The following is a 21,004-nucleotide window of genomic DNA, read 5'->3' on the forward strand; positions in this document are numbered from 1 at the left end:
GGATTCCATCCCAATATTGCATCTTACCCTACTGCCTGGGACACTGATGCTCCTTGGTCGCAGGAAATATCACCTGTTGAGTGTTCTGGTGGCAGAAGATTGCACTTTGGCTTTTCCCCAGGGACAGGATCTTGGAGATTTGTCAAACAGTGCTGCATGTAAAGACCCAGGATCTGCAGTGCCTGACAACATCCCTCTGAACACACAAATTGAGGGACAGGGAATTTTTTCCTATCCTGTTGTGCAGCAGCTGCTTGTGAGCGAGGCTGGTCACCTCTCTTGGAAGAGCTCTCAGATCCATCTTGAGAAGCTCCGCTCAATCTTAATCAAGGTGTGACCTCAGCAACATCTTCCTAACTTGGTTCCTACTTGATTTTGGGTACCCTGATTCCAGGGTAACCTGGATCTATTCCTGTTAATAGGACAAGTCCACTCAAGTCATGCTTTGACTTCAGGAGGATAGAAATCCTTTAGTTTTTGCATGTGACAAATGTGAACCTTTGGGAAATCATAAACGTGAAGCACTTATTAAACATCTGGTTTTCCAGAACCATGGCAACGTTTTGGACCTCCCTGAGCACCTGCAGGGCCACCTCCATCCTCTGATCAAGTAGTAAATTGTGGCTGAAGCCTCTCAGGCTGATTCCGCCTTTGTCGGGGTGGTTTTTAGCCTCAGTTTTCTGGAGGGACTCTCCATCCTTCTGGAATAGCTCTGTGAGGAGCAATGGCACTACAGGCTGGGTTGGCACTGCTTCCCCAGGGAAAATTCTGTGTGGAGCATCACTGACAGGGCACCTGATCCCTTACAGGGGTAGCAGCTGGGGAATTTGCAGCCAGACAGAACAGGAGAAAACAGACTTTGGTCTGGCCAGGTAGGTAGGTGGGGTCCTCCCCACAAAGGCTGGCTGAGGAGGTCCTTCCACGGGTGGAGGCTATGCTGCCTGGCCAGGAATTCTTTGCTGGGGCTCTTGCCCTCTGCCTTCTGTCTGTGCTGGAAATTCTCTCTACAGTGGGCCTGGATTGATCTGTCTTTCCTGACTGGCAGCTGCACCAATCTAGAGTGTCCCTAGGGGTTTTCTCACGTGTGGTTTTAGCACTCCTGCCTGGCTTTCATTGAGGAATGACGTGTCCTAATGCCTGGTGTTGGGTTAAAACTTGGTGTTGAAGATGTGCCAGTGTATCCCACATGGATACACTACTCCAAGCTGAATTGTTCAAAGGAAGAGATGAGGAATTCCCAGTCAGTTGCCTCTGGAAAAGCTTCTAAAACGAGGTTGAAGGCAAGTTCAAATACCTTAATGAGGGTGCCAGTGGCACCATGTTTGTCTCCTGTCTCAGAGGAGCCACAGGCCATCTCTGGGATGGGATGGAAAAGGGTCTGTCCACCATGGCAGTGCTTTGGTTTAACTTGGAGCTTGTTTAGCTCACACTAAACTCTTCTCCTTTGGACCAGAGTGAACACAGCCCTCCAAAAATCAAACACGATATGTTTTCAGCTTGGACAAATCCCTTATACAAATGCTCTGGATTGTCACACAGATCCCTGGGAATGCTATGCTGGGGAAACAAGGAGATGTCTGCAGAGATGTCTGCAGAGGCTTGCAGCTGCTGCAGCTGGAAAAGAACCATTTTGAGGGATGCAGAGCCTTGGAGCAGAGGTGGGATGGATGAGGAGATGGGTTTTAACCCTTGGATAGAGGTTGTTGATCTGTGTCCTGCATTCCCAGGGGGCTTTGAGAGCCCTGGAAATGAGGAGGGAAGGGGCTAGACCCTGGGGAAGGCAGTGCTCCTGGGTGTTTCCAGTCCTCTCCCAGCTGGGAAGGACTCAGGAGGGTTTTTGATTCTGGCACAGCTGCAGAAGCCTTGGCTGGTCCGACTGTGACTCAGGAGCAGGACAGCGGGATACAGAGTGAGGATTGTTCTGCGGCTGGCATGGAATTTCGGAGCACAAATTAAGTCCTTAAAAGTTAATGGCTTGGAGGGAGAACAAAGAAATGCATTGCTGGGTATCAGCTTCTGGCCAAAGGCTGGCTGGGGGTGAGGAGGGGAAGTGTGTTTTGCATTTGAGATCCTTTTTGGAGCCCCAAAGTCTTGCTGAACCCCAAATTATCATCCAGTCATGCAAAAGGAGAGGAGTTTGTTGTCCTTTAGCTCTTCTGTGAGAGGTCTGGGTGTTTGATGCCACTTTTAATACTTTTAACACATTGGTGAGCTCATATCTATGATTTAAAAAGCAGTGTAGCAGCAGCTTTCCTCTGTGTTGGAGACCACTCCAGCAGGGGCTGGGAGTTCCATCAGACCCAAGTGGTACGAGAACTCATCAGGGAGAGCAAAGCTCAGGGGCTTTGAAGTGCTGCTTTGGAAATGGATTGAGATTAGCAGGGACTTGGCACTTCTGTGGCTTTGGGATTACATATGAGGAAGAATTTCTTGGCTGTGAGGGTGGGGAGGCTCTGGACATGTTGTCCAGAGAAGCTGTGGCTGCCCCACCCCTAGAAGTGTCCAGGGCCATGTTAAATGGGGCTTGAAGCAACCTGGGATAGAGGAAGGTGTTCCTGCCCCTGGCAGGGGTGGAATAGGATGGGCTTTATGGTCCTTTCCAACCCAAACCAGTCTGGGGTTCTGTGGAGCTGATTTCATCTCCCTCCAGTGTCCCTGCTCATTTCAGGAGACCCAAGCTCAGGCAGTTAGACCGTCCAGCCTGGGGTTTTAGAAATAAGCCCAAACTGGATTTCAAGCCTAAGGAGTGGAAAGGAAGCTGTCCAGGCGCCTGCTGGCAGTGGAGCAGGGGGCCTGCCAGTGCCAAGACTTGGATTTTGCAAAAGGATCTGTGGGATCCCTAATGGGAAAGAGAAGCTGAACTACTTCTCTGGAATGATCCTTACTTGGGCTGCTCTGAGCTCCTTTGAGCCCTTTATAACTTCAAGCCCAGTAACTTTTCCCCTAAGGGCACCTGCCATGGGCCAGGAGGAGCAGAAGTCAGTGGTCACAGAGGTCAGTGCTTTGCTGTCCGAAATACCAAGTCCTTGGAGCCCTTCTGGAGGGACTGAAAAGTTTCTATGAGCAGTGAAGGGACTCCTGAGTCCTGATGGACCAGGCCGAACATCTGCTTGGATAAGATCAGCACTCTAAGCACAGGGAACAAGGATGACCCAGCACCTAAACTGGAGTATCTTGGGGTCCTCCATGTTGGGGCAGCACCACAATGTGTGGAAGCTTTGAGTTTTCACCATCTGCCTGGGTTGTTCCACTCCTTTTGAGAACCAGAATTCCATCTTTTTCTGGTTTGAGTCCAGGTAGCTCCTTCCTCCTTGGAAGCAGCATGATGAGGGATGAGCTAGAGCTGGCCATCTACATCCCCTCCTGTTCCTTCTTCCAACATGGGCCTTATCCCATAACAGCAGCACAAGGAGCACTCTAGGAGTAGTTGTGCATTTAGTTGTGAGTCCTGGTTTGGTTTTAACTTGGGATTTGTCCATGTTCAGATCACCAGTTTGGAAACAGAGTTATTTGAGATGCAGAAGAACAAAACTGACATCAATGGGAACAAGCAGGTGGCATCTGGAGCTCAGGAGATGCAGAAGGTGAGTTTTTCCTTGGGAAATGAGCTGTTATGTTTAAAAATGTTTTAAATGAGCATCTTAAGTGAGCATCTGAAGTGACTCTTTCCTGGGGAGGCTCTTTGTCACCCACTCCTGAGGATCAGTAGTCGCTCAGCTCATGCAGAAGGATGGATTTTAGGAGAAAAGCAGCCAATGTGATCTCCATGAAATGCTCCCCTTAGGAAGTTGTCTTGCCCTCAGCTCTGCCAGCTGAGGAGTTTGTTGCCTCCCCATGAGTGTGAAGTTTTTACCTGTGTGAAGGTGCTCAATTCTTGTTTAGGGTTTAGTGAAACAAGGGATGTGTAGGTACATTTAAAGCTGCTTCCCATCAGGTTAACTTAGTTGATTTTCTTGTCCATTTGTTCCTTGCCAGCCCAAGAATTGGATCTGCCTGGTGTGTCAGCCAGACAGAAATGAGAGAGGAGCTTCCGAAGGTGTTTTGGGTCAGTGGAGATTCTGCGAGCCCTGAATAAGAGGTGTAGGAATTCCACTGGAAACATTTGAGAATTGTTTCCTAGAAGACTCATTTCCTGCAATCTGCTTCTCTCTGTGTAGAAAAAACAATGTTGTGGTAGTGACTGAACATTTCTTGTTCCAGATGTTGGAAAGCTGCCAGGAAACAATAGCCAAGTTGGGGAGTCAGCTGGGAGAGCGGAGGGAACGGAAAAAGCAACTGGCATCTGAACTGGAGCTGCTGCGGGAAGATCTGAAGGCTGAGAAGGTGGTTCTGGGCAGCCAGGTATGTCCAGCCCCTGTGGTGGGACTCCCTGCAGGAGCCAGCTGCCTTTGGATGCTTAATGAAACATCCCCAGGTGCACCCCAAACTCATTGTCTGTCATCTCTTAATGCATTTCTCCAGCCCAGCCACTTTCTAACCTTTGGTGGAGGGTTTTCAATCCAGTTGCTGTCATGGCATTGTCTCTAACTCCAGAATTTACTTTAATTTCAGTGAATCTAATACCAAATCAATAATTCCAACTTTGTAGCCAAACCCTGATTCTTGGAGGGCAGAGTGGGATTTTTCAGACACAGATATTAATTGCAGGAATTGAACACCCCAGAGCCAAATAAACATCCTGCTGGGGTCCCAGCACTTCTGGGGTTTCCCCAAGGGCCTCAGCACACTTGGCTTGAACCACTTAAGGTGCTAAATCAACTCCTGGGAATTTCCCTGCTGGGAATGTTGCTGGAGCTCTTGTATTCCAACTGGGCCACAGAGGAGAGACAGTGAGTGGCGGCAACGAAATTGTCCAAGGTCTGCTAGGACAAGGGCTGAAAATTAGGGTCAAAATTTAGGAGATTGGCAGATCTGTGGCCTGGACAAAGGGACCTGGCACTAGGGAGAGAGTGGCAATGGCGGGGAAGGGATGCACAGCCATGACAAATCTCATTTTTTATCACTCTGAGAGGCCTTAGATCAGTTTGTGAGTCTTGTCACTTCCTTGAAACAAAGTAAAAATCTATGGAAGTCCTGAGCTGTTGGTGCAACTCCACAGACTCGGGCCCTGCTGGAGGAACAGTGGCATCTAGAGGCCAGGGCTTAGTGGCGTTGCAACAAATCTACACTGAAACTCGGGATCAAAGTTTGGGATGAAAACAGCCTGGCTGGGAGAAAGAGTGTCTGTCAATACACGCACACATGGAAAGGAATATACACACAGAAAGGAATTGTCTGATCTGGGCGATGGTGGGGAAAAAGGGAAGAGTCCTTTTTTAACCCTTGCCTCCCAGGAGTTCAGCCTACTTGTGATCCAGGGACCTTTGAAACCAAATCATCCATCCCTGAAAGTCTGGTTGGAATTTGGCTACCCACTGGCCTGTGGTCTCCCTGAAGGAGGGACTTTTTTCCCATCAAAGGGATCAGGAAGAGATGGAATCCAGAGCCCTGTGTTAGCCTGGAACAGCCTTTAGCATAGAGACCTTGCATGTATTTGGTGGATTCCTGTCTTCCCACATGGGCTCGTTCCCTTTGGATGGAGCAGCTGTACTGCACTTAATCGTTTCCCAGCAGTGCTGGAAACAAGCTTTGTGTGAAATCATTGGGTTCTGTCACCTGGAAATCTCCTCTTGTTTCTAAGAGATTTTTGGACATTTGAGAGGAGAAATCTTTTCCTAGCTTGTCCTTCAGGATATGTTTCATGCACTGACTCTGTTGTTTCCTCTCCAGAGTTTGCTTGACTCCCACTCAGAGCTCACAAGCCACATAAACACCTTCCCAAATCTCCAGAGGACATCAGCCAGCAGGGATCTTGTGGGTGTATCCCATGAGAAGCTACACAAAGACAATGCTTTCCTAGATCCAGAGGTGAGACATGGAAAGAATTCCCAGTTACTGTGGTACCTGATGCAGGCAGGAGCTGCAGGGGTGTGTTGCTCAAACATGAGCAAATTTGTCCTGGTGTAGATAAGATGTCTTGGGATTGAAATACCTGGAAATACTTGGGATTGAAAGCTCAGGAAGAGCTGTTGATTAAAAAGCTTTAGCAATTGAAGTTGGTGTTTAGTGAGGATAATGGTGTTTGTGTCTGAAGGATCTGGGTCTATCACAGCTGAGCAGCAGATCTGACACTGGGCAGACTCCAGTTGATTCAGCTAGTAGTTTCTCTGTCCTGATGCGTTCCTCCTTTTCTGCCCCTTTTGTTTTCTTGGCATCTTCTCCTCACGTCTCAGGTTCAGGGTGTGCTGTTACCTGGTGTTACAGGGTTAGGTGACAATGGAAGTGGAGGAGCCATCCCTTGGGAGGTGTTTGGGGTAGAGTTGGAGCACCACTGTGAGAACCACCTGAACTGACACCTTGTGCTCCTCCTGGTTTGTCAAGAGCTGCTGCTTTTGTAAAGAGCTTTGGCACATGCTGTAAATCTGTGGGAGCTGCAGATGTGCCAGAGTAGGATGAAATCAAATAAAGAACCATGGCTTGGTGGTAGTTTAGACACAGCTACTTTCCATGCAGGAAAAAGGACTCACATGTGTCTTTGAGGGAAAAGAACTGCAATAATGTAGTCACAGGATCACAAGGCATTGCTGGAGTCCCCAGATTGCCCTGTATGGCTCCAAAGATTTCCATCAGAGAAAGGGAAATCCAAATCGTGGTGTTTTCTGACCTTACAGGCTTCTAAAATCCCGCAAGACAGAGAACAGAGTTCCAAAGTGGAGCAGAAACAGGAAGATCCCTGTGCAGATGCAAAGATCTATGAGGAACAGATGGCTAAAGTAGTGTTTTTGGAAGAAGAGATCAAAAATCTGAGGGAAGAACAAGAACTGCTCTGGTAAACCTTAACAAAGCCTATGGTTTTTTCTACTGCTTGTCTTTGCCGATTTAAGTTTTGACTCTTTTCCAACTGTCCATGGGGCTGCTCCTGACAAAAATGGGCCTGGTATCTTCATGTTGTCTTTGAGTCAGCATCTTTGATTTTGGTGACTTTCCTCAGTGCCATCAGGATCAGCCAGGATTAAAGATTTTTTTTCTGCAGTTCTTCCAGATTCTGAGCAGAATAAATGGGAGCTATCCTTAGGAAGGAGGATTCTTCCCTTGAAGTTGGACTAAGGGGGTCCTGTTGTGGGTTTGGGCTCCTCAGGGCTTGCTGCTGGCAGCAGCTGACAGTTCTAGTTCCACTGGAGATTTGGGTAGTCCTTGGAATTTGGGTGTCTTTGGAGGGGAGGTGTCAGCAGGTATTGGTTCAACTCCCCTTTTTGAGTAGATCAGGACAAATTTGGAGCTGGAGCATCTGGGCTTAGGTTGTCCTTAGTAAATAAAAGCTTGGGTTAAATCTAGTGTGGTTACAGTGACTGGGGTTACTGGTACTGGGGTAAAGTACAACCAGGAGAAGGCAGTAGGGAGCTGTTCAGAATCATGGAATCGTTCAGGCTGGAGAAGCCCTCCAAGATCATTGAGTCAAATCATTTCCCAACACTGCCATGTTCACCCTTAACCCATGTCCCCAAGTGCCACATCCACAGGGTTTTTGAACACTTCCAGGGATGGTGATTCCAGCCTGGACAACCTGTGCCAGTGGCTGGACATCCAGGACATAGAATCACCGAATTCCAGACTGTTCTGGGGAGGAAGGGATCTTAAAGCTCATCCCGTTCCACCTGCTCCTATGGGCAAGGTCACCTTCTACTATCCAGGGTTGCTCCAAACCCCGTCCAAACTGGCCTCAGACACTTCCAGGCATGGGGCAGCGTTGTGGTTTTGAAAACAAACCAAGTGAGAGGCTCTAAGTCAGAAATAAAATTTAATGAAAAGAAAAGGAAAAGAAAATAGAATAAAATAAAATAAAATAAAATAAAATAAATACAAAAAGAAAAACCACTGACAGAGTCAGAATACAGCCTGATCAGGGTGATGGAAACAGTCCAGATGAGGTGGTCTTCCTGAAACAGAAATCTTGTAGAAAGGTCTGGTAGCTCCAGTCGTCTGGGAATCCAGTGGGTGACGGCTGCTTCTACTGTCCCAAATCCCAGCTTATATCCAGGTGAGAATGCTTGGCTCTTCCCCATGGGCGGAGCATCTCACAATGGGATGATGAGTCATGGAAGAGGGCCTTAATGGCCCATTAAAGAGAGAGATAACTCCCTCTGGGAGTTATCTCTGAGTCATGCAAAAGGCATTGATGGGCCATTAACTAAAGATGGTGATAGAATACATCCTAAACTACAACTCAGGACAGGCAGCCACAGCTTTGATCTTGGATGGAGAAAATGGAGATGGAGTTTGGGTGAAGATAAGTCAGACAGCTGGACTGGGACACCTGAGCCTCTATTCCAGTGCTTCCTGCGACTTTGAGTCCAGAGTAGCTCTTGTGCCTTTGTGAGAATTCCTTAGCCAGCCTATAACCTCCTTCCAGGGAGAGGTGAGACTTTGGACACACGTGGTTTTGTGGGAAGTGTCCCAGTGAGACTGACCCTTGCCCAGAACTGCTGCACACAGGATTTAATCCCCTTTGGAGCCTCCCAAAGTGCTTGAGTGTTTAACTGGGCTCTCATCTCTCAAGTTTTTTTCCCCTTTAAGGGTGTTTTCCCTGGATTTGTGTAGTTATCTCTCTCCTTTACTATTTCTCCTTCAAGCTCTGAATTGCTAGAGAGCAACAACAAGAAAGAAGAGCTGGAAAAGCAGCTCAAAGAAAGCAATGAAGAAAAAAGGATGTTGCTTGAAGAAATCGCCCAGCTCAAATGTGACGTCCGGAGTGCTTGGGAGCAGGGCTCCAGCACAGACAGGAGGAGGATGACCCCAGGCTTGGAGCAGAGGGAGAATAGGTTTCTCCCATGGCAGAGCTCGGCAGGCAGTTTAGAGGGGAGCCTTAAACAGGTATGGGCAGCTTTGCCATCTGCACCCTACTTTTTGTCAATAATTGAGTGTCAAAACATAATTAAAGTGGGCTGGAAGCCAGTCTTGTGGTGTGAGCGCTTGCTGGAAATTAGGGATGTGTTAATTTCCTTGTGTTGTGCTTTTGGATGTGGTGGGGGCTTGGATAAACGGAACTGATTACACGTGGCAGAAATAAGTGATTTAGATGGAATTTGTTCACCTTTCTCACCTTGTGAGCTGAAGGAGAAAGGGAGGTGCAGGTGTCCCTGCCAAATGGAGACAATGATGAAAGAACTCAGGATGGGGTGACTGAGGAGGAAGTTAGTTTCTGTGCAAAGATTTGGGAGAGAAGAGAGGACAGAGTGGTCTGTATGGCCAGGGTAGGAATGAGAAGTAAAAGATCAGTGTCTTGTTGTATCCAAGAAGCAAAAAATCATCCAGGTGGAGTAGAGCAAGACACAAGGAGTGCAGTGGATGTGGGAAGAAATCCTGATAGAAACAGGTGGGGAAAACTCCACCAGAACCCATTGGCACCAATGGAGCCAATGGACCTCCAGGACAACTGACACTGCCAGATCCTACACTGCTGGATCAAGACTTATCCCTGCTTGGGAAGTTATCTAGGGATTATCTGAGAAGGCAGATTTGGTCTTCAGTGAATTCCATCTGGTCCCAAGAGCAGAAGGTGAAGATGCAAAGTGGGAATGTAGATCCAGAGATGGCTGAAAGTGATGCTGGAAAGAAAGGCTTTGGTACAGCCCAGGCTTTGGTGTGTGTGCCAGGAAGGTGAGTGAGCCAAGGAGATCAGTTATCTCCCAAGAGCAATCGTAGACCATCGGTGACAGTGTCCAGGCTCTGTCCTGTTGTGTTGTTCATGTCCTGCTGCCAGGACTCACCTTTCTCCTGTTCCTGATCCCTCTGGAAGCTGGGCTGGCTGTGTCATTCCTGCTTGGATGCCTGAGTGAGACTCTGGTGCAGGAATCCAAAGTGATCTAGTGCTTTGCTTTGATTGGACAGGTTTGTTTTAACAGGGATTTGCTCCCTCATCCAGGTTATCACCTCTTCCCCCTCAGCCTCAGGAGTTGTACTGGCATCTCTGAGGTGATGGAGAGAATCGTTGAGTCATTGAGCTTGGAAAAGGCCTCTGAGATCAAGTCCAGCTATTAACCCAGCAGTGCATGTTCCCCATGTCCCCAACTGCCATCCACATGGCTCCTAAAACCCTGCAGGGACAGGGTAAGGAACAGGACATGGTGTAGGGACAGAGAAATGCCAGGCTTTATGCATCTTCCTGCCCAAACGCCCTTAAATCTTACTGGCTTCTGTCTTCCTTAATCACATTTATCCTGCCTTAAAGTTAATTTCTGTGTCACTTCTGCTGTTCTTGCAGGGTCTGTCAGAAGAGAGGTTCCAGCAGCAGGAGGAGAAGCTGCAGCAGCTGCGTCAAGATCTGCGGCGGGTGCAGAACTTGTGCAGCTCTGCCGAGAGGGAGCTCAGGTATGAGAGGCAGAAGAATGCTGACCTCCAGAGGCAAAATCTGCTACTCCAGCAGGAATGCACCAAGGTAGGGACAGAATCAGGCTCCCCAGTGTGCTCTGCCTCTGCTCCATGGGAATTGTGGCCATGAGGGCTGGAGCCCATCTAGAGCCAGACTGGGGGAGCTGGGGGTGTTCACCTGGAGAAGAGAAGGCTCCAGGGAGACCTCAGAGCTCCTTCCAGAGCCTAAAGGGGCTCCAGAAGAGCTGGAGAGGGACTTGGGACAAGGGTCTGGAGTGCCAGGACAAGAGGAAATGGCTTTCCATGGTCAGAGGGCAGCATTAGATGGGCTATTGGGAGGAAATCAGTCCCTCTGAGAGTGGTGGGGCCCAGAGCAGCTGTGGCTGACTCATCCCCAGAAATGTTCCAGGTCTGCTTGGACAGGACTTGGAGCAACGTGGGATAGTGGAAGGTGTCCCTGCCCATGATGGGGGGTTGGAACCAGGTAATCCTTAAGGCCACTTCCTACCCAAGTCACTGTGGGATTCTGTGACAAATTTCACTGCATCCAAATAAAACATGCTTTTAAAACTTCCTCTTTTGAGGAAATGATTCCTCTTTTGCTCATTCTGGAGTCCTGTTTCCCTTTGCTAGCCAAGCCATTCCCACTGATTTATGCTGAAGTATAAATCTGATTTCTTCTCTGGGATCTCAGGTCAAAGCTGAGCTGAAGCAGGCCCGGGCCAAACTCCTGGACACCACGGAAACATGTTCTTCACTCTCAGCACAGTGGGACAGGAGCCAGCAGAAGGTTAAGGAGCTGGAACTGGAGCTCTCCAAGTGCTCCCAGGCTGATAAGCTCCAGAGCAGCCTCCAGGAGAGGCTGGCCCAGGAGAAATCCAGAGCAGGAGAAGCACAAAAGAAGGTGAGTGTAAGCTGGGGTATGTTTGACAGTTCTGTGCACCTCCAGTGCAGAAAACAAGCAGATTTGCTTCCCCAAATTCCTTTTTGTGATCCCTTGGCTTAATATTGTAGGAAAAAAGCCTGCAGTTAGTGGGAGCATCATCAAGGCAATAGAAGCCATGTCTAATTACCCAGTATCTCTGAAATACTGATAGTGGGGCTGGCAGGCACAGGGAACCCTGATCTTGTTCTTGCTGAGGAGATTTTCTACTGTTTGCTAGCTGGAAAGTTCCAAAACCTTGTGTTTTCCATGGCACTGATTCTGCCATGCTCCTGTAAAAATCACTGGATTCTCTTTTGTAGTGTACAGGATAAAACTGGGTCGAAAAAAGATTGTTGGGAATTCGTGACATAGTGTTTGGTCCAAAATCTGGTAGCCATTGCAAAGGTTTTGCTTTTAATGGACTTAAAAGTCAAACCAAGGAAATCTTTCCTTCCCATGCCTCAGGCAGGAGAATCAGTGGGATCTGATTCAGACACTGGCCTGTGCATTCAGAATGTTTATTCTATGTCCATTTTAATCCAAGGTCTCAAAACTCCAGCAAAAGCTGAAGGATTCTCAGCACCAGCTGCTGCTGGCAGAGGCTCGTGCTTCTGATAAGAAGCTTCTGGAGGAGGAGCTGAAGGAAGCTCGGGAAAATGAAGCTCGAGTGCAGCAGGAACTTCACGAGGAGCAGCTGAAAAGGTCTCTGTGCCATGTAGGGGCTGTGCCACCCCTCCAGTAGCTCCTGGCTGCCCTGGGAGGGTTCAGGGAGACCCAAACCACTGCTTTGACCTCCCGTCTTCTCTTTGGACCTGCCTTATCCCTGGAGTTCTCCAGGGATTCCCCCTTCCTGAGATTTAAAAGATTATTGGAGGCTTCATCTGCCTTGGCTGTGCCCTCTCATGTCAGTGCAGTGATGCCAACAACCCCCTTCCCTGTGCAGCTGGGAATGATCCCAGTATATTATCCCCCTTTCTGTGTCACGTCAGGACAATTGGGATGTGCCGATTCTTTTCTCCCCTCCATGTCAGCCAGGGCAAGAGGAGAGCAGGGGGTGTTTTGGGTGACAGACTAACACCTTGAGGGCAGGTGGCACATCCCCCTCCAGCTCTCACTTTTACCCCATCGTGTTTCCAGGAGGCTCCTGGAACAGCAGGTGGAGGAGCTGCGTCAGCAGCTCCGACATTCCCGGGAGACAGAGGCATCGCTGGCCAAGATGCATGTGGAGCTCCAGGCCAAGACCGTGCACGTCCTGGAGGATGAGAACAAGCTGGATGCTGGTGAGGTGAGTGACAATGAGGAGGTTCCTCATCATACAAGGGGGAACAGGAACATCACAAGCTGGAATCTGCTCCTGGAAGCTGCTGGAATTGGGAACATTTGATTAGGGGCTAAGCCCTTGCAGATTTCACTGATTTCAACAAGAGCTGGAGAAAAAGGAGCATCCCAAAGCCAGTTAGCTCCCTGGGATGCAGCTCTGTGGGCACAGGAAGGCTTGGTGGTTTCTTCCTTCCCTTTATCTTGCAGAGCTTGGAGTTTTTGCTTTGGCAGAGTCCATTGTTGGGGAGGGTTCATTGCCTCTCTCTGCAACAAAATCCCATGGCTTATTAGGGGGAGGAGGGGAGTGGGCTGAGGGGCTCACTGGCTGGATCTTGGCTGTAGTGGGAACCACTAGATTGAGGAAAGAGAAGCTTTGGAGACCAGGCAGATGGGAGGCAGAGGGGTCCCTCCAGCTGGGGCCATACACACAAGTTAAAAACAGCCATTTTCCAGCATGTGCAGTGCCAGAAGGAGAACCAGAAGCTCTCAGAGCAGCTGGTGCTGCTGAAGGAGGAGAACAAATCCCTGTATGAAGAAGGTGTCCGACTCCTGAACCAGAAGGATCTCTATGTCAGGTAATGCCCAAAAACTTGCCTGGGCCTGCTATTTGATTTGGCTGTGGTGTGGACCTTCCTAGCCAATGTTCAGGCTTTTAGCACTAAATCCACCAGCCCTGTGTGCAGTGAGCCCATCCCCCATCCCCCTGCTGTCAGGGAATTCCAGAAAGGTTTGAGTGGGAACAGACATTAAAGCCCATCCTGTTCCACCCTCTGCCATGGGTAGGGACACCTTCCTCTATCCCAGGTTGCTTCCAAGCAACCTGTCCAATCTGGCCTTGGACACTTCCATGGATGGGGCAGCCACAGCTGCTCTGGGCAACCCGTGCCAGGGCCTCACCAGCCTCACAGGGAAGGATTTCCTCCCAGTATCCCATCTGACCCTGCCCTCTGGCAGTGGGAAGCCATTCCCCCTTGTCTGAAGTCCCTTTCCAAAGTCTCTTGGAGCCCCTTTAGGCCCTGGAAAGGAACTCTGAGGTCTTCCTGGCACCTACTTTTCTCCAGATGAACACCCCCAGCTCTCCCAGCCTTCCTGCTCTCCTTGGTGGGTCAAGGCAGCACAGGAGGATGGTCTGGGTGTTGGTTGGGGTCTGGTGTCAGCAAAGACTCTGGAGCTGCTCCTTTCTCCCCAGAGCCCTTTTGGTTAATTTGAAGCAGAGTAGCTTTTTTATCATGAATTTTGAGCAAACATGGGCTAATATTGCTTATATGATAGAAATTTCTCTTCTTTTTTGGTGGTATTTTCCCTTTTATCCCAGCTGGGTAAATATAAACAAGAACTTTGCCCAAATTTACAAGAAGGAAAGAGCAAAAATCAGAAGTGTCAGGAGGGAAAAATATTTGTCCCCAGTGTCCTAACGCAAAGAAGCTCCCACTGAAGTGGCTCTTCTTGCTCCTTTTGGCCTATCCATTGCTGTTTAGGATTCTTAATTTTCCAACCAATGTGTGGGTGTGGCACTTGGGGACATGATTAGTGGGTAGCCCTGGCAGTGCTGGAGGAATGGTTGGACTTGATACTCTTAGAGGGTTTTCCTAAATTTTCTTCCCATTAAAAATTCATTCCCCTAGCTATCCACATCCCCACCAACAAAACCAACTTATCCTTGCCTTGGAACTTCCAGTTTTGATGCCCTTATAGTCCTGTTCGTTATAAAAATCTGGGAGAGATGAGCACAAGGATTTGTAAAGCTGGGAGTCACTTTTGAAAATGCTTTGGGTCGTTTTCCTTTATCAATTTCCATTTTGTTGATGCTTAAAAATGGAAATTGCCAACAAAAACACCCCTCAAACTGATCAGTGAAAGTGTTGAGACAGTCCATGAGCTCATTCTGGGCAGCAAGGAGGAGTTGGGGGATGGCTGAGACTCTGAGTTTGGACTTTGATCAGCCTGAATAAACCCGAGACATTCTTGCCTGGATGGTGACCCCGAGCAAAGGTGCCTGTCACAGCCTGATGGTTGTCCCTCCTTTCCCAGGAAATACAATGAGATGCAGCTCCGGCATAAAGACAAAATCCGCAGGGCCAAGGAGACCTTCATCCATGAAGTGAAACAGAGGGACAGCAGGATCAAGCAACTGGAAAATGAGCTCAGCGAGTCAAAGCTTCAAGTGGAAAAAGTGAGAGGACACATCCAGGGCTTCTCCTGCAAGGGGAGGTTGCAGGGGTATTGCTGCTTCAAAAAGTATGCCCTGGTGGCCAAGAAGGCCAGTGGTACCTGGCTTGTATCCAGGTAGGATACATCTAGGGATGGTGTGGTCAGCAGAAGGAGGGAGGTCATTCTTCCTCTGTGCTTGGCACTGGTCAGGCTGGACCTTGAGTGCTGTGTACAGCTCTGGCCTCTCAGTTTAGGAAGAACGTTGAGATACTTGAGCACATCCAGAGGAGGGCAACAAGGTTGATGAGGGGCTTGGAGCACATGCCCTGTGAGAAACGCCTGAGGGAGCTGGGGTTGTTTAGCCTGGAGAAAAGGAGACTCTGAGGTGACCTTATCACTCTCTCTACATTCCCTGAAAGGTGGTTGTAGCCAGTGGGGATTGGTCTCTTTCTCCAGGCAGCAGCTGATAAAACAAGAGGACACAGTCTCAAGCTGCACCAAGGAAAATATAGATTGGATGTTAGAAAAAGGTTTTTATGGAAAGACTGATAAAGTACTGGAATGGTCTGCCCAGGGAGGTTGTGGAGTCACGATCCCTGGATGTGTTTAAAGAAAGACTAGATGTGGCACTCAGTGCCATAGTTTATTTGAGGTGTTCGAGTGTGAGTTGGACTTGATGATCTTGAGGGTCTCTTCCAACCTGGTGATTCTGTGATTCTCTGAAAATAATCATGGATTCAGGGAATGGTATGAGTTGGAAGGGGCATTAAAGTTAATCTTGTCCCACCACCTGCCATGGGCAGGGGATACCTTCTGCTGTCCAAGGTTTCTCCAAGCCCCGTCCAGCCTGGCCTTGCACGCTGCCAGGGATGGGACAGCCACAGCTGCTCTGGGCAACCTGAGACAGGGCCTCTCCACTCTCACAGGGAACAATTCCTTCCCAGTATCCCATCTAACTCTGCCCCCTGGCAGTGGGAAGCCATCTGCCCTTGTCCTGGCACTCCAGGCCCTTGTCCAAAGTCCCTCCTTGCAGGAAGGGATCAGGGGCACAAACCAAGCGAAAAGGAAATTCCTGGCTCAGGATTGCCTTTTGGGTAAGCCACATCCTCAAATCCCAGTCTGACACTGGCTGAGCTCCGTAATCCTTTGCCTCAGCAAGTCCTGCTGGGAAGTGACCCCAGAGCCACTTTTTGGGGTATTTTACATTGAACAAGGTATGGAATTGCAGAGTCGTTGAGGTTGAAGAAGGTCTTTAAGATGAGGATCTTCATCAATTCCAACCATGCACTCACCACCACTGAACCATGTCCCCAAATGCCACATCCACACGGTTCTTGAGCACTTGCAGGGGTGGTGACTCCAAGCTGTTAGGAGCTGGTTCCCTTGATGGTGGTCTGTTGGGAAGGCCCTGAGGTTTGCAGAGAAGAGAGAAGAGTCAAGAGTCAATAATTGGTAGTTATTCTTTCCTTCTCCACCACCCTAAGGGGAAGGTGCTGATTGCCCAGATCACTGCTGAGAATGAGAAATTACTCCAGGAGAGGCGACGGCTCCTTCAAAAAATATCAGACCAGGATTCGTCCCCTTGGAGCCTCCAGTCTGGGAGCAGGTAAGATCCTGCTGATCCATCCCCCGAGATTCTCCTTTTTCCCAGTTTTGTGCCTCTTTCTCTTAAGAATTCCCGAGGAAAGTCTGGATTGTGCCCCAGCCATTGATGCAGTGGCTTTCATGGCTGTAATTAGGGATCTAATTACCCCGTTTTCCCATCCAAGACCTTGCCATTGAGCTGAGGCTGTGGAGAGCAACAGCTCTGAGGTTGGAAAACAACATTCCTGCTTGAAAACGGAGTGTGGCTGTGTTGTGGTTTTGAAAACAAACCAAGTGAGAGGCTCTAAGTCAGAAATAAAATTTAATGAGAAGAAAAGGAAAAGAAAATAGAATAAAATAAAATAAATACAAAAAGAAAAACCACTGACAGAGTCAGAATACAGCCTGATCAGGGTGATGGAAACAGTCCAGACGAGGTGGTCTTCCTGAAACAGAAATCTTGTAGAAAGGTCTGGTAGCTCCAGTCGTCTGGGAATCCAGTGGGTGACGGCTGCTTCTACTGTCCCAAATCCCAGCTTATATCCAGGTGAGAATGCTTGGCTCTTCCCCATGGGCGGAGCATCTCACAGTGGGATGATGAGTCATGGAAGAGGGCCTTAATGGCCCATTAAAGAGAGAGATAACTCCCAGAGGGAGTTATCTCTGAGTCATGCAAAAGGCATTGATGGGCCATTAACTGAAGATGGTGATAGAATACATCCTAAACTACAACCCAGGACAGGCTGGAAAGAAAATTACTTGTGCTTTGTGCCATGCCCAGAGGGAAGATCCTGGAGGAGGAGAATGCCAGGCTGCAGGACAAGCTCCAACTCTCCAGCCATGTGGCCATCTCCCAGCACCTTGCCAGGAGCAGCCCTGCTCCCAACACAGAGGTGAGACCCCAGGAGGGCTGAGATCAGCAGGAATCTCAGACCTGATGTCTGAGGGGCTGAGGAAGAGCTGGATCTATCCATTGAGATGGAAAGGGCTCCCACATGGTAGGTGGTGACGGCTGTGGTGAAGAGAGGCTTTGTGAGGAGCTGAAGGCTCCATACACTCAGCCCCTGCTCATCTCTGAGCTGCTGCCCATGGGATTCCCTTCCACAGCGACGGGAACCTCACTTGGCACATTTAGAGCTGTTCAAAGGCCTCAGTTGTAAAGTTGGCTCTAGCAAAGGAGAACCAACCCTGCGTGCAAGATTGGAAATGTTCTTCCTGCCAGGAGGAATATTCCTCCCTCAGGCCAAGCTGAATGATAATTCCTGAGCTGAGTGGAAGTATTGGCCATGTTGATGAAGGACTTTGGCAGGAGAAATGGAGAAAATCCAGGAAATCAGAGTTTTCAAATAAACCAAGTGGATTTAGGAGTTTATTGAGACTGTTAATTTGGAAGGAACCCAGGTAGGTTGGAAATGAGCTGTTGAGGGGGGAAGGGCTGTTTTGGCTCATTTGGCCTTGGTGGGGCTTGGTTTGGATTTTTTAGTATAAATTTACACCCAAAGAAGACCAGATCCCTGATTAGCATCTCTGTGGGGCTGCAGTTGGTGAAGAGGACTCTCAGTGAAGCTGGGGGAGAGCTTGGAAGACGTGGAAATGTTGGAATTCAGGGTCTGACCTGTACCTCCTCCTTTCAAGTCTCTGTTCTTTCTTTCAGGACTTGAAGATCGCTCCTGGCTCTGAACGCCAACCACAGAGTAAGGTGTTGTCACCTCTTCATGCCAGGTACCGTGCAGGGGGAGGAGGATCCAGGGAGGAGCCACTTCAGCATTTTGGCTGCTCCACCCTGTGCTTTCACCTTCCAGAGGCCTTTTTTGTTAGTTTTTGGTCAAATTTTAGGGAAAATGGTATTAAAATGGCATTAAAATGGTATTAAAACCAGTTAGCAGATGGGATGGAGAAATGAAATTTTCAGAATATTTTGGGGAACACTGTGAGATTTAGGAATCTTGGTGCTCAGGGGCTTTAGAGGAGTCTTTATACAAGAGGTGATGAGACCTGGAGCCCTAGTATGGTCAGAGTCATGTCCTACATTGCTCTAGGATGTGTTCCTCCATTTCAATCCATGCCAGACCAGATGAAGGAATGGCAGAGAGACCCTGCAGCTCCAGAGATATAGCTCAGGCGGTTTGATTACAGCCCCAGGTGCTGTTGGGATGAAGGATGGTCCAAGCAGGTTCTGGGCTGGCTGAGGTTGTCCCTTCCTTGGCTGGAGGAGGAGCCTTGATCCAAGAGAAAAGCATCACCATTGTCCTGTGCTGCTCAGAGGTGTTTGGTAAGGGTCACCCAGACTCCACAGAATGACAGAAAATGGAATTTTATTTCCAGCTTCCCACCCCGAGATCTTCCAGAGCCTCTCAGCGCCCTGAAGGCCCTGCAGAACACGACGCCTGAGGGAGAGGCTGAGAGCCAGGATTCTTCCTTCTGCCCGTCCCCCACGCAGCCTTCGGAGATTGGGTACCTGAATGTGGCCTCTCCTGGGGATACCACAGCTCCCACGGCCTCACCTCTGCAGGATGACAGCCGGAGCCTTGGCTCTGAGAACTTCTGAGCTGGGAATGTTGGTGCAGCCTTACCTGAACTGCAGAATTTGGGCTCCTGGGGCCATAGGACAACAGAGTCTGCAAAGAGAATTGCCAAATGGACTGACCCCTAAGATTTCTGGGATATGTTCCAACTAAATGATTCCACAGCTTTTTTTTTTTTTTTTTTTTTTTTTCCTCACCTGTAAATGTGTGTGTGATCCCAGATCCACTGGAGGCTGGAATTTGTAGATAAACTCAGTACAGTGGTAGAAGGGTAGGGTGGAGGATGTCTTCCCTCAACTCTTAATTCCCTGTCCAGTCCAAATCTATAAATTTTATAAATAAAACTTGGAGACGTTCACTTTTACCCTGTGCCTACAATCCATGCCCACACACTGTTGTTCCCCTTTTTCCATGCTCTCATCATTCCCTTTGCTTTATGCAGAGATGAATGGGATACCTGAGCACTGGGGAGAGCATGGGAATGTGTGGGGAAGGAAGATGGGAGGAAAGAGCTCTGAGGGCAGCATCCAATGGATCAGAAATGAGATAAAGGGAGATGGAAGGGCAAAGGGAAATGGAATAGGGGCAGAAGAGAGGAGGGATATGAACATCCAGGAAAGGAGATACATCTGGAATAAACAGTCTCTGAGGATGCTTGGGTGGAAGCAGGAAGGATTAGACCGTGCAAAACAGGGAGTGGAGGGAGTCTGAGGATGCCAAGAGGGATGCAGTGGGATCAGAACTGCAGATCAGGTGAGAACAGAGCATAGCTGCTCATCTCCATGGGCCTTTCTGTGCTTCCTGGGCTCTCCCTGTGTGTTTTGGGGAGCTCTGGACCCCTTGGGGTGCCCCCTCTGCACCCTGGTTGTCCCTTAGAGGATATCCAAGCCCTGGTGTCCATGTAGTGGGGCATTCCCACCCCTTGGTTTGTTTTGTGCTATGCCCAGGCCGCAGCACTGCCTTTGGGTGCCCCTGGCCCCTGACTGTGCCCGTTTGGGCTCCCCACAGCCCTCAAGGAGCCTTTTGGGGTGCACAGAGCCTCTCCAGTGGATTTTCTGTGTCACAGAGCCCTGGGTGTTCCTTTGGGCTTCTCTGCACAGCCCAGTGTGTGTAAGCATTGCCTGGGGGAGTTGTGTGCATCCTCAGCTCTCCGGCTGTGCCCTGGGCTACCCAAGAGTTCCCACTGAGCCTTTGGCTACCACAGACCCCAGGGGAGGTATCAGGAACATTCCCATGGAGGGCTAAAGGGTTTCATCCCTTCTGATGGGGCAAAACTGGCTCAGCCACACTCAGGGAGAGGCAGAGTCAAGTCTTAAAAGAGGCACAAACCATTAGAGACCCTGAAGGGCCCACAGACTCATTTCTGAGCCTTCCACCAGAGGACTGGGCATGACCCCAGTGCTGCATCGGACAGTGTAAAACTCCTTGCGGGGGTGCCTGCTGGGGGCGCCTGTGTCGCCTGTCCGGCCAGCCCTGGCACCACAGCAACACAGTGGTTCTTGGCTTGTCGGGAGTGCAGCGTGGCTATGGCAGGAGAAATGAAAGGAGGGACTCTCGAGGGGTAAATCCAACCGAGTTTATTGGAGGCTCCGGACGTGGAGTCCTCGCCTCGGGACACCAGCCTCAGAGAGACCACGAGCCCCTCTGTGCTGTGACTTTTAACAGGGGGTGTGACACAGGGAAGGGTTCAGTCAGGAACCAATGGGGTACAGTAAGGGTGTGGCTCTTAACATAATAGACATGTGCAACAACCATACAAAACACAATAGGAAGGGAAAGTCTGGATTCTGCCCAATCACTTGACGCCTTCCCTGGAATTTTCTGGACACAGGGAGAGGCCCCAGAGTGACAGACAGGACCAGAAGGTTATATAACCAATGATTGACATAAAACTGAACATGAGGTCCCTCTTGTAGCAAGGGGCCCCAAACAATCACAGTACTTGAGGTAGGACCTCCCCAGAGCTGGAAACATAAAATAGGGAAGAAAATGCAAAGCTCCAAATGTGACAGGGCCTGTGGTGCAGATACAGAAGCAGAGGGAAATCCTGTGGTTTGTGTTATTGTGGCATTTAGAGAAATATGGAGCAGGG

The 21,004-nt window shown here is 49.3% G+C and overlaps 1 protein-coding gene across 1 annotated transcript in view; it reads left to right on the top strand.

Moving 5' to 3' along the window:
• CCDC30 (coiled-coil domain containing 30) overlaps positions 1 to 19,534 on the top strand; it is a 42,476-nt gene extending 22,942 nt beyond the window's left edge. The window contains exons 7-21 of the mRNA XM_066334515.1: positions 3,486 to 3,584; positions 4,201 to 4,341; positions 5,770 to 5,907; positions 6,711 to 6,868; positions 8,670 to 8,910; positions 10,301 to 10,474; positions 11,102 to 11,311; positions 11,877 to 12,034; positions 12,470 to 12,617; positions 13,106 to 13,227; positions 14,684 to 14,825; positions 16,288 to 16,409; positions 17,169 to 17,280; positions 18,042 to 18,109; positions 18,713 to 19,534. Of these exons, the coding sequence (XP_066190612.1) occupies positions 3,486 to 3,584; positions 4,201 to 4,341; positions 5,770 to 5,907; positions 6,711 to 6,868; positions 8,670 to 8,910; positions 10,301 to 10,474; positions 11,102 to 11,311; positions 11,877 to 12,034; positions 12,470 to 12,617; positions 13,106 to 13,227; positions 14,684 to 14,825; positions 16,288 to 16,409; positions 17,169 to 17,280; positions 18,042 to 18,109; positions 18,713 to 18,935 (2,256 nt within the window). The 3' untranslated portion in view covers positions 18,936 to 19,534. The remainder of the gene's footprint in view (positions 1 to 3,485; positions 3,585 to 4,200; positions 4,342 to 5,769; positions 5,908 to 6,710; positions 6,869 to 8,669; positions 8,911 to 10,300; positions 10,475 to 11,101; positions 11,312 to 11,876; positions 12,035 to 12,469; positions 12,618 to 13,105; positions 13,228 to 14,683; positions 14,826 to 16,287; positions 16,410 to 17,168; positions 17,281 to 18,041; positions 18,110 to 18,712) is intronic.
• The last annotated feature ends 1,470 nt before the right edge of the window (positions 19,535 to 21,004 follow it).

The sequence above is a fragment of the Sylvia atricapilla genome, chromosome 22 (assembly GCF_009819655.1).
Source record: "Sylvia atricapilla isolate bSylAtr1 chromosome 22, bSylAtr1.pri, whole genome shotgun sequence".
In the NCBI taxonomy this organism is placed as follows: Eukaryota; Metazoa; Chordata; class Aves; order Passeriformes; family Sylviidae; genus Sylvia; species Sylvia atricapilla.